This window comes from Heliangelus exortis, chromosome 2, assembly GCF_036169615.1.
Source record: "Heliangelus exortis chromosome 2, bHelExo1.hap1, whole genome shotgun sequence".
Classification (NCBI taxonomy): domain Eukaryota; kingdom Metazoa; phylum Chordata; class Aves; order Apodiformes; family Trochilidae; genus Heliangelus; species Heliangelus exortis.
In genome coordinates this window covers 14,073,620-14,087,038 of record NC_092423.1, presented here as the reverse complement: position 1 = coordinate 14,087,038, position 13,419 = coordinate 14,073,620, and the positions used below count along the sequence as shown (strand labels likewise).

The 13,419-nt window shown below is 41.7% G+C and overlaps 1 protein-coding gene across 9 annotated transcripts in view; it reads left to right on the top strand.

Moving 5' to 3' along the window:
* Positions 1 to 5,391: 5,391 nt before the first annotated feature.
* The window catches only part of CREM (cAMP responsive element modulator), a 30,408-nt gene continuing 22,380 nt past the window's right edge, over positions 5,392 to 13,419 (top strand). For 2 of the 9 annotated variants that reach the window (XM_071734808.1, XM_071734802.1), the window contains exons 1-2: positions 5,392 to 5,569; positions 9,935 to 10,058. In XM_071734808.1, the coding sequence (XP_071590909.1) occupies positions 9,939 to 10,058 (120 nt within the window). In that variant the 5' untranslated portion in view covers positions 5,392 to 5,569; positions 9,935 to 9,938. The other 7 variants (XM_071734805.1, XM_071734806.1, XM_071734800.1 and 4 more) reach the window with 7 other exon arrangements.

Below are 13,419 nucleotides of genomic sequence, written 5' to 3'. Positions count from 1 at the left end.
TAAAATTCCATCAAAATGGAACTAGTAGTACTTGATACTCCTTTCAGCAGTAATAATCTTCAGGCCTTCCAAATAAAGTAATGAAGCTCTTTATGTGACACAGGGCCTCTCTGCCATACTTGGTACTCCTCAAGGCTGTTCCTGTCTGTGCTTCTGGCTTCTGCCCACAAAAATTGTGGTAATATGGTACTAATTTAGGCAGTATCAATTTTCAGAGGTTGCCCATTCAGTGGTGGGTAGTAGTGAAAAATAAGAATAAAAGGATCAGTAATTTGCTCTTTTAGTACTCATAGAGCCACTCAATCTTACTTCCATCTTAACATAGTTTAGGAAAATTAATACTTATAACCCTACAGGTATGTAACATTTTCTTTTAAAACCTATATACATTCGGGAAAAAAATTACTAGGATTTTATCTTTTACAATATTGTTCAACATTTTCCTTTTTAAGGGTGTGTGATTTCTCTTTCTATTTGTAAGCTAACTGAAATGCTTATTATTCTTGCATTGCCATTCTTGCATTCTCCTTTTTCAAAAGGAGAATAGATAGAATAAATTAAGTCTTATATTTTATATTCACTACAGTGTTTTGTATTTTAGACTCGTTACAGTGTACTTCTTGCCTAATCTGTTCTCTATTTCAGACAGATAAGGATTCTGTTGTAGCATGAAGTTACTGGTTACTTCTGACTTTCATCACAGTTACTTACAAAATAAGTTGTGAAAACTGTGGCTGTGTCGACTGCAGTTTCCTGTGACCACTCTTAGACTTCTGTTCTTTTCCTACTCCTTTAAAGTCAATGAAAGAATAGAGGTAGGTTTATGTTACGACCATCTAAAATTTGAATGGTCCACAAAGATAATTATTTTATGGCAGTTCAGTCTCTTCTATGTTCCTATACCCAATAAGGAATTAATTTATGATAAATTAATTTCTGACAAAGATGTAGACATCAAATATAACATTGCCTAAGTGAAGAAAACCAGAACACAGTTAAAAAAGCCTAACAGTTAAATTCATTAAGTATTATGTAAGAATACATTTACTGCACATCTTTTAGCTAAGCAGTCAGTAGAAATTATTTCTGGCATGATAAACTAATTATAAGCTATATTTTTCTTTATATAAATAACACTTTGGGCATTCCAGACACAACTTGAATACAGGTGTTTTTTTTAACCTCTTTAACCTAAAAGTTGTGTTTCATCATCTTCAGGATGTGTAGGTGTGGAAAGGGATGAAAAGAGTAACACAGAAAAAGTCTCTAGGGTGAAAAAAAAAAAAATCAAAGAACAAACATTTAAACATCAGTCAAGATAACAATATTGGGATAATTTCACTAATGCATACTCAAAGTTAAATTATTAAATATCAGAATTATTTCAAGTAGAATGACAGCCTGGTTTTCTATCACCAACTATATTATCTTCAAATGTCTAAATCCTAATTGAATAGAAATCTACAGCTTAATTAACATATCCCCTTTTTTATCTTTACTTATGTCGCCACCCGGATAGGGCACCCAGAGAGACACAGATCAGCCCCCCCCTTCCTTTCTCAACTCCTCAGAGAAGAGCCGAGGCAGGGCTGGATCCAACCCCATGGTGTCAGACCCGGCCCTCACTGGGAGGGTGACTGAAATGTTACAGTCCGAGGAAACACTCAAAGGTCAGATATCCCTTGATCAGATAAAGGTGAAAAGACACTCAAGGTATGTATTTGAACATAAGATTTCATTAAAATTACGGAAGGAATAATTAATAAAAGCTGATACTTTGATTGTTATCTATGCTCAGGTTGTGCAATCATGAAGGCTGATTACTTTGATCACAAAAGTCACAATACATTTGTGTTCAAGCTGTGCAACATGGGAAAAAATTGTGTTAAGCATTGGATTACTTAATGATTTTAAGAAAATGAAAGCAAGAGTATAGAAGAAAAGTCCAAGAGGTAGACAACCAGTTCTGGATATAGAGTTTGGTCGGCCAACAGAGGAGGGAGGGTTGGTGTCAGTGAAGCTCCCCGAGCCACCATCACAGCTACTCCTTTTATAGGCACGGTTGAGACACATCTGATTGAACAACTGGAGTAGATCTCTGTGCACTTAGCTCCTCAATCCTTATCTCTATCGCTGTCTCCATATGCAGGCCCTAGGCCATATGCACAGCATTTCCATAGGCGCCAGGCAGTCATTAGCCTGGCAGGACTTTTGTTTTGTCTGAGGGCTTGCAATGGTGCCCCACACCACTTCCCAGAACACACGTCCCGAGGGCTGGTCCCTCACAACTTATGCCAGGACAATGTATGAATTTTTTTACACAAAAGCTACATAGTTTTTTAATAATCCTATAACTGAAATGCAGCAAATTATTTTAATCCTATTCCTTAATAATGCATATATATAAAAGATAGCTGTGAAGACCCAGTATGTAAAATCAGTTGTCTGAGGATTACGGAGATGACTTCCATATTTATGTAATATGCCACATGAAGTATTTATGTTCTCTGCAAAAAGCATCGGGTTTCTTTTGGTGTCAGTGCCAGCTGAAGTCTCTTCAACTCCCTGCTCATGCATTTATTCCTCTCAGTTGAGGTAATACTTCCCTCTGTGACGGTGCAGTGGAGCAGACTTAGGTATTGATACAGGTTGAAATAATCCTTCCTTGATACAGTGTTTCTAACTCAAATTACTTTTCCAGACCAGGTTTTGGGTTGCCCAAGAAGTTGCGCCACTGTAACTGAAGGGGTGGGTATGAGATTGGGGATGCTTTAATTGACATTGCTCTTAAAGTTACACTTCTAACTTCTCTTTACAGAACTTCTGACTTAGCCCAACGAAGAAAATTAAGATAAATAAATAAATAAATAATACAAAGAAATTCATGTTCACAACCATCTTATATAAATAATGCCAATCAAAAAGAATCCTGACTTGTGTCCTGGTCTTACGGATTGCTTTTGGTCCTAGCATTTGAAACTAAAGTGGTTCATATCAAGATAATAATTTAGAATTATTTTAGTTAAATTTCAAGTTTGACCTGAGATAAAAAAACATAGTATCTCAACCCTGCCACACTAAGAATGGAAAATTTCCTCTTCATTGTCCTCCTCATTCAGCTCACCAGCCCTGTGGCCAGACTAAACCTTGGAAGAACGTGACTGAATTCAATAAGCTATGTCAGGAGCTGAAGCTCATATTTTTATCACCAAAGACTAAATCCCTTCAGCAGTTAAACCACTCCTCTGATATACCTCATTAAATTATCAGAGAGAAGCGGAATAAATTCACAAACACTTCAAAGTTGCTTATGACTTCCTTGAAAAATAATAGAAAATAATTGTTTTTCCAAATTCCCACTGTAAATCTTCCATGGAAATAAATTCTCAGCTTGTTTATTAATAACTCATTCCAGTGGTTTCCGTTATTTAACACACACATTTGAAATATCTTCCTGTTTGTAATCAGATTTCTATCTTCAAAAATATTTTTGAGGTGTTACTAGTATCACAACAGCTACTTTTGGCTTTTTGAATGCACTTGGCAAAGACAGATCTTCTTCCAAATGCTTCAGCAGATATCCTCAGTAGTTTTACACTTGTTTGCTTCTTTGATTATTACATTACTATATTTTCTAACTGACCAAAGCTTTTCTAGCAAAACATATCTTCTGATGAGTGGGCATAACCACTTTGACCCTAAAGGGCTGGCTGTCAAACCAGAAGGTTATTAATTGTGGGAAGAAAAACTCCTCTATAAAATTCTGCAAAACACGTGAAATACACGCAACAAACAAAAAGAGGGAAACAGGAGGCAAAACAGGAAGGGGGTGTTGTTCAATATTTCAGCAAAGGAAATGTACAATGAAAACTGAACTCTTACATAAGCAATAGGGACGTTAAAATTTTATTTTCTTTGCACTAGATTATTTTAATAGATGTGTTAATACCTGTGAGGGAAAATAACACATTAAATGCTGATAAAAGAAAAAAAAAAACCCACTCATGAATAAATATAATTGAACTTTCATGAAGTCGTAGAAAAGAAATATGTGGCTTTTTCTAAACACAGGAAATCAATACCTAAGTTCTCTTCACTCCATGAATAAGACTGAATATTTGACCTATACAGACATATTACCAGTCTTGACACACACATCCTTCAATTCTTCATTTGCAATGAGTCATTTGAAATTAACTTAGGATTTTCGTTCTTATTTAACACATTGTAGAGTCCTCTGACAGAAACAAAACAAAACAAAACAAAATTAAAAAATCAAAACCCCAACCCTCCATCCAACCAAAAAAAGACCTAAACCAACAAAACAAAAAGCTCGCCCCCCAGGAAAAAAAAAAAAAAAAAAACAACCAGAAAACCACAAAGAACAACCCACATATAACAAAACAAAGTAAAAATGGACAAATACATTAAGTAATTTCAGAGTGTGATGTATAGACACGTGATTCAAAATGTGCTTTCACACTTTATAATTCAAATTATAATCCTTTCTGACTCTATAAAATACTGAACAGCAGTAAGAGTTTAGGTCTCAAGCACTTATGGCGTTTCAGCCTTTTGAAACTGAGAATGTGGGCCTTCTACTTCCTGGAACAAGAAATGCTCCAACATACGGTACAAGCCAACCATGACTCATGACATTTGAATGTATCCTGTGGCACCGAGCGGGGAAACATGAACGTCGTTCCTGTTCGTTGTCTCATCAATTTCTAATTTATTCAGCCGAAAAAATACAAAATATGATGTCACACATCAATAGGGAAAACATGAGAGGTTCTTTCAGTTCGCAGAGGAATTCAAAGCCAAGCTGCGGGCACTATCTCGGCGGGGCTGCCAGGCTGCTGGCAGTTCCACGGGCCAGCCGCCTGCTGGTCCCTCAGCAGGTGCCCTTGTACCTCACGATGCCAGCACCCCCAAGGGGACAACGGGCGGTTTGCGGGGAACCCCTTTCCTTTAGAAGCGGCTCGGGGGTAAGCGCCAGCCTCGCTCTACCGAGCGCCAGCGCGGCCCCGCCAACAGCCCTTATCGGTGGATTAAGGAGGGCGGCCGGCACCGCGCCCCTGCTATCGCACACCTCGAGCGCAAACCCGGTCCGGGGAACGGGGCCACCCTCCACCCCGGCCGCCGCTGAGGGGCCCCGGCCCGAACCGAACCGAACCCAGCTCAGCGCCCTGGGCTTTTCCCCAACCCCACACGCCCTGCGCGAAGAGCCCGCCGGTCAGAGGCCACCGAGCTGCCCGGCAGAGGGCAGGCTCCCCGCACCCCCCTCCTCCCGCCCCCCAGCCAATGAGAGGCGCTGCCAGCAGCCCGGCGGCGACGGTTGGACATTCCGCCAGCCGCTGGGCGCCCTGTAGCCAATCGGTGACGGCGGCTGAGCCCCGGCTCCGCCTCCCCCGCGGCCGCTGGGGTTGGGAGTCGCCGCAGACGCCATTTCCTCAGCGCCCCCGCGGCGGCGCGGCTGCATCAGCGCTGACGTGAGACCGACGTGCGGCTCCGCCCGGCCCAATCCCCCCCACCCCCTGTGACGGGGGCATCACGTACAGGGCGGCGGGTGAGTGCGGGAGGGGGCGGGGACACGTGTACGCGCAGCCCGACCCCCTGCGGGCCGGGAGCGGGGGTGCGCAGAGGGCAGCGGCCGGGGCTGCCCGCACGGAGGGGAAGGGAGGGGAGGGCAGAGCAGGGTAGGGTAGGGTAGGGTAGGGTAGGGTAGGGCAGGGCAGGGCAGGGCAGGGGGGCGCTGTGCCGTTCGGCTCAGCCCCGCCGCCGGGAGCGCGCAGGAGGGAGCAGGGGCGCGTCCCCGCCAGCGGCCGGGAACGCGCACCGCACAGGGAGGGCCTCGCGCGGTCTACGTGCCGCGCTGCCTGGGCACGGCTCTGCCGAGCGGCTCCCGGAGGTCTCCCCAGCCCGGGATGCGGGGCGTGCAGAGCCCCCCGCGCCGTTACAGCGTGGAGCAGGGGTGCCCGTCGGGCCCTGGTGGGCAGCAGCTTGGGCCGTCCCTCCGGAGTGAGGCCTGGGAGGGAGACAGGCTCGACTGGCCTATCGGCGGTCCGACGAGGGAGGGGCCGGGGCAGTGTGCCTGCACGCTGCGGTCAGAGGCTCCTGGGACGGCCGGTCCCTGGGGCTTGCGGGGTGCTGCCCCGGCCAGCCAGGGGGTACGCTGGCCGAGGGTAGGGGGCTGGCCGGGGCGGACAGGCCCTGGTGCCTGGGGACTTTTTCCCCGAAGCCCAGTAGGCCTGACTGATGACATCCTTGCCCGTTAAGCTATCCGAGCTGGACAGGAAAACGGGTGGGAGGGATCACAGTGGGCTCCTACGTCTTGCTTAAGTCTGCATCCACCAGCGCCATGTCGGCGTCTCGGTGCTGAGTAGAGCAGCGTGTCTTGTAGCAGTTAAACGGTTCCACAGGTACCGCTTACTTGTTCAGGGACTGGTTGGGCTCTTCTAAACGCCACCATGTGCCCTTTTCACAGGAGACTCAGCACTGTCTTACCCTAATTGAGGTGGCAATGCACTGACGGGGAGCATCCGTGTGCTCATAGGTTGGGGGTTGAATTTTTTTTGAGGGCCTTGCTAGGTACTCTGGGAGGAAAAGGAGGGGAAGAAAATGAAACACAATAGAGTTTAGGACACATAAGAAACTTAGTATTCTGCTGATACTGAAAACGAGTTACACTTTCAGATATGTTGCACTGTCACTCATTTTACCTGTCGGAATGCTGTGACCACCCTGCCAGTTGGTGCGCTTCACAAAACAATGTAACAAATCATACACTTAACACTTGAAAACACAGTGATCTTCTGAAACTGTAGTTTTCATGTTCACCTTGAGGTCATCAATAAGTGCGAAATAGGTGTCTGTAAATTCACATCCTTGCCTTCTAGTAACTTACCAGTAAATAAAAGCCTTCAAAGAGATCTAGAGCAAGGGCAGAAACATAATTGTTAGCCTCTTATGATTTCCTTTGTAATAACCTACCTTTGTAAACAGTCTTTGATGTATAAATTATTGTTGAAATAAAGAAGTTGTCTTTAAAATGTCTCTGGGTATTTAATTAGACAGTTGCACAATTCCAGTTATGCAAAATACTGTGCCAGTTTGCTTATGCTGTTTAATTTCACCAGCAGTCATTAGATATTTGAATTACTATTCAGTAATGTAGTTGTAAAACAGAAGTATTTAGGGAGTGTGAAAGGGTTTTTTGGTGCTCTTTATTACAGGGGGACATGCCTTGATAAAGATGCTATCCTTGAACTTTTATCCAGGGACAAAAATATAAAATGTTCACACTTTTAGCTGTAAATTACTTCCAGTCTTCCAGGTCACTGGCAACATTTTTCTTTAGCTGATGCCATCAGTGTTGTACTATTAGGGATGCTGCTGCTGTCAGCTGAAGAAGCTTTTGATGTTCACTATATGCATTGTCTTAATCAGTGTTTACCTGCAACTGACCTACTGTACCTTAGTCTCAGTGACAAAACACATGCTAATACATATTAAAATGTTACTAGCTAGGTAACAGTTAAACCTCCTGCCAGATCCTAAAGATTTCTTTGCTATTTTGAAGTAAAAAGAAGGTATTTTTGCCTGCACTACACTAAGCCATTCCCTCCCCCCCCCCCCCCCCTCTTTTAACTCAAGAGAATAGATAGTGCTTCTCTATTACTTTAAAGATTCAGACCAATATTTTAAATTACAAAGGTGGTAAATAAAATGTAGTAATGAATCATACAATGAAAATAACCCATGCATAAACAGAACTTAAAACCACATACTTTAAAGCTATATGCTTAGTTTCCTTTAAAATAGGAGGAAGATAATGTAAACTTTAAAGCTAGATGTGTAGTATTACTGATACACTTTTATAAAGGATTTTAAGTGCTTGGCAAAAGATTTTACTTACTTTGAAGTGTAAAGCAAACAAATATGTTAAATTCTGCTTGCAGTGTAGACTGATTGAGTGTCATACACATGAAAACTTAATTTTAGTAGTTTCTGGGCTCGATTAATTATTGTTCCTTACCACAATCCATATTACTGGTGTTTTAGAAAGCAAAACAAAACAAAAACGAGTTATGATTTTGCTCTGTATCTTTCTGTGTATACAAGCCCGCATGAAGTGATATGGCCCTGTGCTACTTGTAACTCTGTGGTCTTAAATGACTGCAACTGAACTTCAGCTGCAAATTCAGTAATCCCCTATGTTTATGTCTATTGAAAATTCCTAATCTTGTAACATACTTGAATTATGATACTAATTTGCTACATTTTATCGTTGGTCATCTTTTGCATTGATGTTTTATGCCAAATTAACTAGCATATATTTGAAAATGATGTTTGGGTTTTTTTGTGTGTTTTTTTTTATAGGCTACAGTTAGGTCTTTATATTTGGATGGCATTTTTAGTCAGGTCTGTTTACAAATGTACTGGAATTGCTGTGTTGTCAAAAAAAGTGTATTAAGTGTATTTTGCTGTTTTCTAGAGTGACAGTTGCGTTTTATGGAAGTCAGATAAAAAGCTAAATAAAAGCATTATGTGAATTTTCAGATTTTACTCTGTTTTACTGAAAGTTTAAGATAGGCAATAATTTGTGTTCCATGTCAGAATATACACAATTACAGATGGAATATCTATTTAAATTATTTGGTATAGTGTATAAGTCTTAATTATATTTCAATTAAAAATATTCTCAAAGATTGTGTAATTTTCTGTAAAATAATGTTGCAAAAAGAGTCTGGATTTATATTTAGTTAGACTTAATGTAGTTAACTTTTAAACTGTGGGACTAAATTTGGGAGCCTCAAAGTCAGATGTGTAGCATACTTTCATCTCTGTCTCTTCCGTGTCTCACACACTATAAGACATGACAAAAAACCACAGTAACTATCAGGCAGTTGAAATAGTTGAAAGTTTGATTTCAGATGGGTTTACCCTCTTTATAGTAATGGAACACGAGGAAGTGAGATTAATTGCCTCTTAATTCCCACAACTGTATTCATGTTGAGACCCTTCACAGCCTCAATTCCTTGTGCAAGGTGTAGGCGGGAGCGTGCCCACAGGGCATCCTGCCTGCCTCTGCCTTACCCAGTCCTGTCACTGTTCTGTCTGTAAAATGACCTGTTGCCATGGCAATGTTTGTGACATCACCTGTTCCATATTGCTGCTTCAGTGAAGGGTTTTGTAGGAGAGGGAGGGAGTTGAAGAAAACCCAGCTCTTGTTTCAAAGCATACACCTTCCGTTATGACTAAGTGTGCCAAGTAATATAAAAAAGCAACTGTCAAATAAGTGCATTTTTGTATAGCAGATCTGTTTGGAAGCTTTCTCTCCAGAGTTTAAACTTACAGCTTAAATTGAGGGTCATAGAGTTGCTTATTCTTCTGTGAAACTTACCCTGCTTTTAAACCTGTAAAATAAGAAAGATCATTGTTTGTCTTCACCCATGAGTAGTTTACAGACCGTTCAAGCATAGATCCCACCTGAGGGTCAGTATCTCAAGGTTTAAGAGGGCTGTAGCAGCACATGGCTGCTGGTCAATTGGAGCCTTGTCCAGTGGGAGATGAGACCCAAGGGACCTGCTGCAGGCAGTGCTGATGGGATGCTCTGGAACACTGTGCTCCCAGCCCCGCCATCAACACTGCACGGGACCCTGGGTCCCTCTGCTTGCTCCTCTCCTGAGAACCATTTCTAGAACGGCCCCTTCTCACAGCTTTCTAAAGTACTTGTTTTAGAGCTCCTGGCTAGATGAATGAATGTTTTATCATGCAGGAATGGGAAGGAAGGGCTTCAGTTAATCTGATAGTTTTGACAAAAATATCCTTATTTTCCATTAGTTGTCTGTTCAAAATATAAAATGGCCTGAAGCTGCTCAATATATATCCTTGTACTGCATTATTTAGATGTATATGTACTTACTTTTAGACAGATGACCATGGAAATGGTTGAATCGCAAGAGGAGGACAGTGCAGTGGATTCTGTGCTAGAGAGAGATGCTGGGCACCTTCAGCATCAGCCAGGCCGAAGTCATGTTTCCCCAGGATCTGAGGTAAGATGAAATGTGGAAAGATCAGAATAATCAATAAAGTGATATGCAGAACTGCTATGATTTTTAAATTACCAATTTGGGTGGAGTTCTCATGCTCTCTAAGTCTTGTTATTAAATACAAAAAAGGTTTGTTGAAAGTGACACTTCCAAGGAAATGGGCTTTTCAGACTGATCAGCAGGCGCTATTTATTTATTTGTTTATTTATTTCCTTTCTTCCAAGATGATTGTTTGTTATGGAGGTAGAAATAGGATCTTGAAGACGTGAGGTGGTTGCAAGATAAAATACGGCTAAAACCGTTCTATCTTGAAGATGTGTTGTATAACAAAAATAATAAAAATAATCATGGTTCTTTCCTAGTTCCAGTTTTTGTACAGAACATCTTTCCTCTTCTTGCAAGTACATTTGCAATTATGTTTGTTTTGTTCCATCCCTATGCATGCAATGACAATGTCTGGAGTTCTAAAATGTGCTTTATGTATTCTATATGGTAGTTGTAACTGGTGTCTTTTTTAATAGTTACTGGATAAAAGTTGGCATAATAATTCTCAAAAATACGCACTGAAACATTCATGCTTGAGAGAAATGGTGTTCTTGCCAGTACTACAATTTATAGCTTCAGGAAGGTCTATAGACCTTAGAAGGATCTTTAAAAAACCCTTAAAGAAATAAAGGAGCTGAATTTAAAAAAACATTTTAAGAGAATTTCTTCATCATCAAAAGTTACTCCATAAAATTTGATGCCATGTATTTGGTGTGTTAGATAACTGATTTACCTTATTGGTGTATTTTAAGGCTAAATGCAACTGCTTGTTGTCAGGTCTTCAGACACAAAGTAGGCTGCAAAATATTTATGAATGTTTTTGTTGCCTATGGCATTTGTTGTGGTTTTGATCCTTGCAACATTGGGAATAGTGTTTGGTTTTTTTCTCCAGGAATGGAGCATGAAACCAAGAATTTTATTTGGCTTGTTCTGTTGATGTAATCCTCTCATTTCTTGCTTCTTTGATAGCTCAGTTCAAACTTCGTGTTTTAACTTCATGGGATTATTTCCATGTAAAATCTGCTGGCTTGTGCCGTAGTGTCTGAACAAAATACCTGTGAATTCTGTCACTGTGGACTTTTAAAGTTGATCTAGAGACAAAATGGTCACTGATGCTGTAGGAGGGCTTCTGCCGGATCTCTGAGGAAAACACTTTTAATGCTTAAATGCATTTAATTCTTGAGTACTGTGTGTGAAGGTTCAGCCATACTGGGCATGGGCCTCAGGCTCTTGCACTTAAAACTAATTCTAAAGTAATGAAGCGCTTAGTTTTGGAGGCTCAAGATAATTCCTAGTTAGGCGTTTACATCGGGGTGGCTCTATTTGGTCAGATAGCCTAGAGAGCCCGCCTGGGACCTGTCAGAACTGCTCTGCGCTCATCGCTGGAGTAGATGTCCCTCTCCTGAGCCTTCCAGAAAGGTGGGGTCGAGGTAATTGTGCTACTGTACCAAAAGCATTGAAGCCGAGAGGTCAGCGGCAGGCAGGGCGGTCACCGCCGCCGCCCTGCAGCGGGGACATCACCCGCCGGGCCTGAGGCTGCGGGGAGCCCGCGCCCACCCCCTGGGGCTGTGCGGCTGAACGGCCGCAGCATTTCTGCTGATAAAGCGGCCCCTGACGGAAAGCTTATTGCTGAAGGGCTTTGTTGTGACAATCCTTTGGCTTAAGATGCAGAGGACTTTCTTATCTTATGTTAGTCCCTGGCAGGCTGTGAAGGTGAGGCGCTTTGTCACGGTGAGGGTTAAAGGCGGACGTTGGGACATTAACCGCTGCGTGAGGCAGGGACCTCGTGTGGGGCAGCGTGGGATTTGAAACAGGGTGTTTCTGTGCTGCTGTTTTGGTGTTGGTGTGTTTTGGCTGTTGCAGAAGGGCACAGGTAGCTCCTTATACCTTTTTGGACTCTGAGGAGAGCAGGTAAGAGAAGACATAAAGAAGGCATAAAGAGACTGAAATGGACCTTGTGCAAATGTCCAGTCCTGTCTACTAAGTTTCTTGCAAATTTGCAGAAATATGAGAAAAGAATTAGTTGGTTCTTGCTGAGAGGTAACATGAGTGATCACTGAAATTAAGGGCTCCTTTTTGGACATATCTGTGAAGTTTGTTTGTTTGTTTGTTTTTCCTAGCTAAACATTTTTCAACCTTCAGTCAGAACTAAAGCATTTTAATACACTACCTTTAATGCTAAGTTTGTAGTTTTCTATGTATTATCAAAGAATCACAGAATACTTGAGGTTGGCAGGGACCTCTTGAGATCACCTACTCCAGCCCACTGTGTAAGTAGGGTCAGCCAGAGCAAGTTGCCCAGGACCTTGTCCAGTTGGATTGTGAATATTGGCCAAGGATGGTATAAATATCCTCCCTGGGCACCTGTGCCAGATTTGGACTGTCCTTACAATAAAAACGGTGGGGTTTTTGTGTTCATATAGAATTTAATGTTTTTCAATTTGCCTGGGTCTTTTGTTTAATTGTTACTTTGGCCAGGGAATGACTAGCAAAATGCTGAGCAATAGAACTGCACAGGAGGTGGGTTCTAAAGAAATACCTACTATTTAGTTTTCCAAAGGTGGACAAAGCATTCGATAAGATGATAATCTCTAGGGGGCAGACATTACTGTGTGCTTAAGCACTCTTAATGTCTCCCCTGTTGGGATGGGGGAGAGACATTAGGAATGACTGGGTTGGAGCACTGCAGTGTATTGGGATAGCAGTTCAGCACTGAAGAGAAACTATTCATTATTAATAGAGAAAAAAATAGTGGTTTAGTTTCGGTTTTGTTTGTTTTCCTAACTTGTATAAAACATGTTGCTATATACTCTTTCAGGTTTTTTGTGATGAAAATAAAATAACTTTCTCTGCAAAAGCAAAAATTATTAAATTAGAAAATAGCAAAAATGAGATGCATCTTTCATACATTGAGGCAAAATTGGCAATTTGTCTTTAAAGCATTATTTTGAAAGTAAATTAATTAATGTAGAGTAAGATTGTATTTGTGTTAAAATTTCTTGCATACCTCACATTCGGCCAGTAAATGAATTAGTACAGTATTGTTTTAGTGATCCAGCCACCAAAAGAATTACCTAAGGAAATACTAGTTTGTAAAATTTTGGTGGTTGTCTTTAAAAGTGGTGCTTTAGTGTGCCAAGTCTTTTGCTCTTTTATTAGGTGAATTTAGGATGGGTTTGCCTTTGTTTTCCTTTTCCAGTTCTTTTGCCTTTACTTCTGAAGTTATTTTTGTGTTTAGCATTCTACAGCAGGGACAGGAGTCAGATGGAGCTGTGTTCTGTGTGTCAGCAGTGTTTGATGTATGAGGGACTGAATGCAA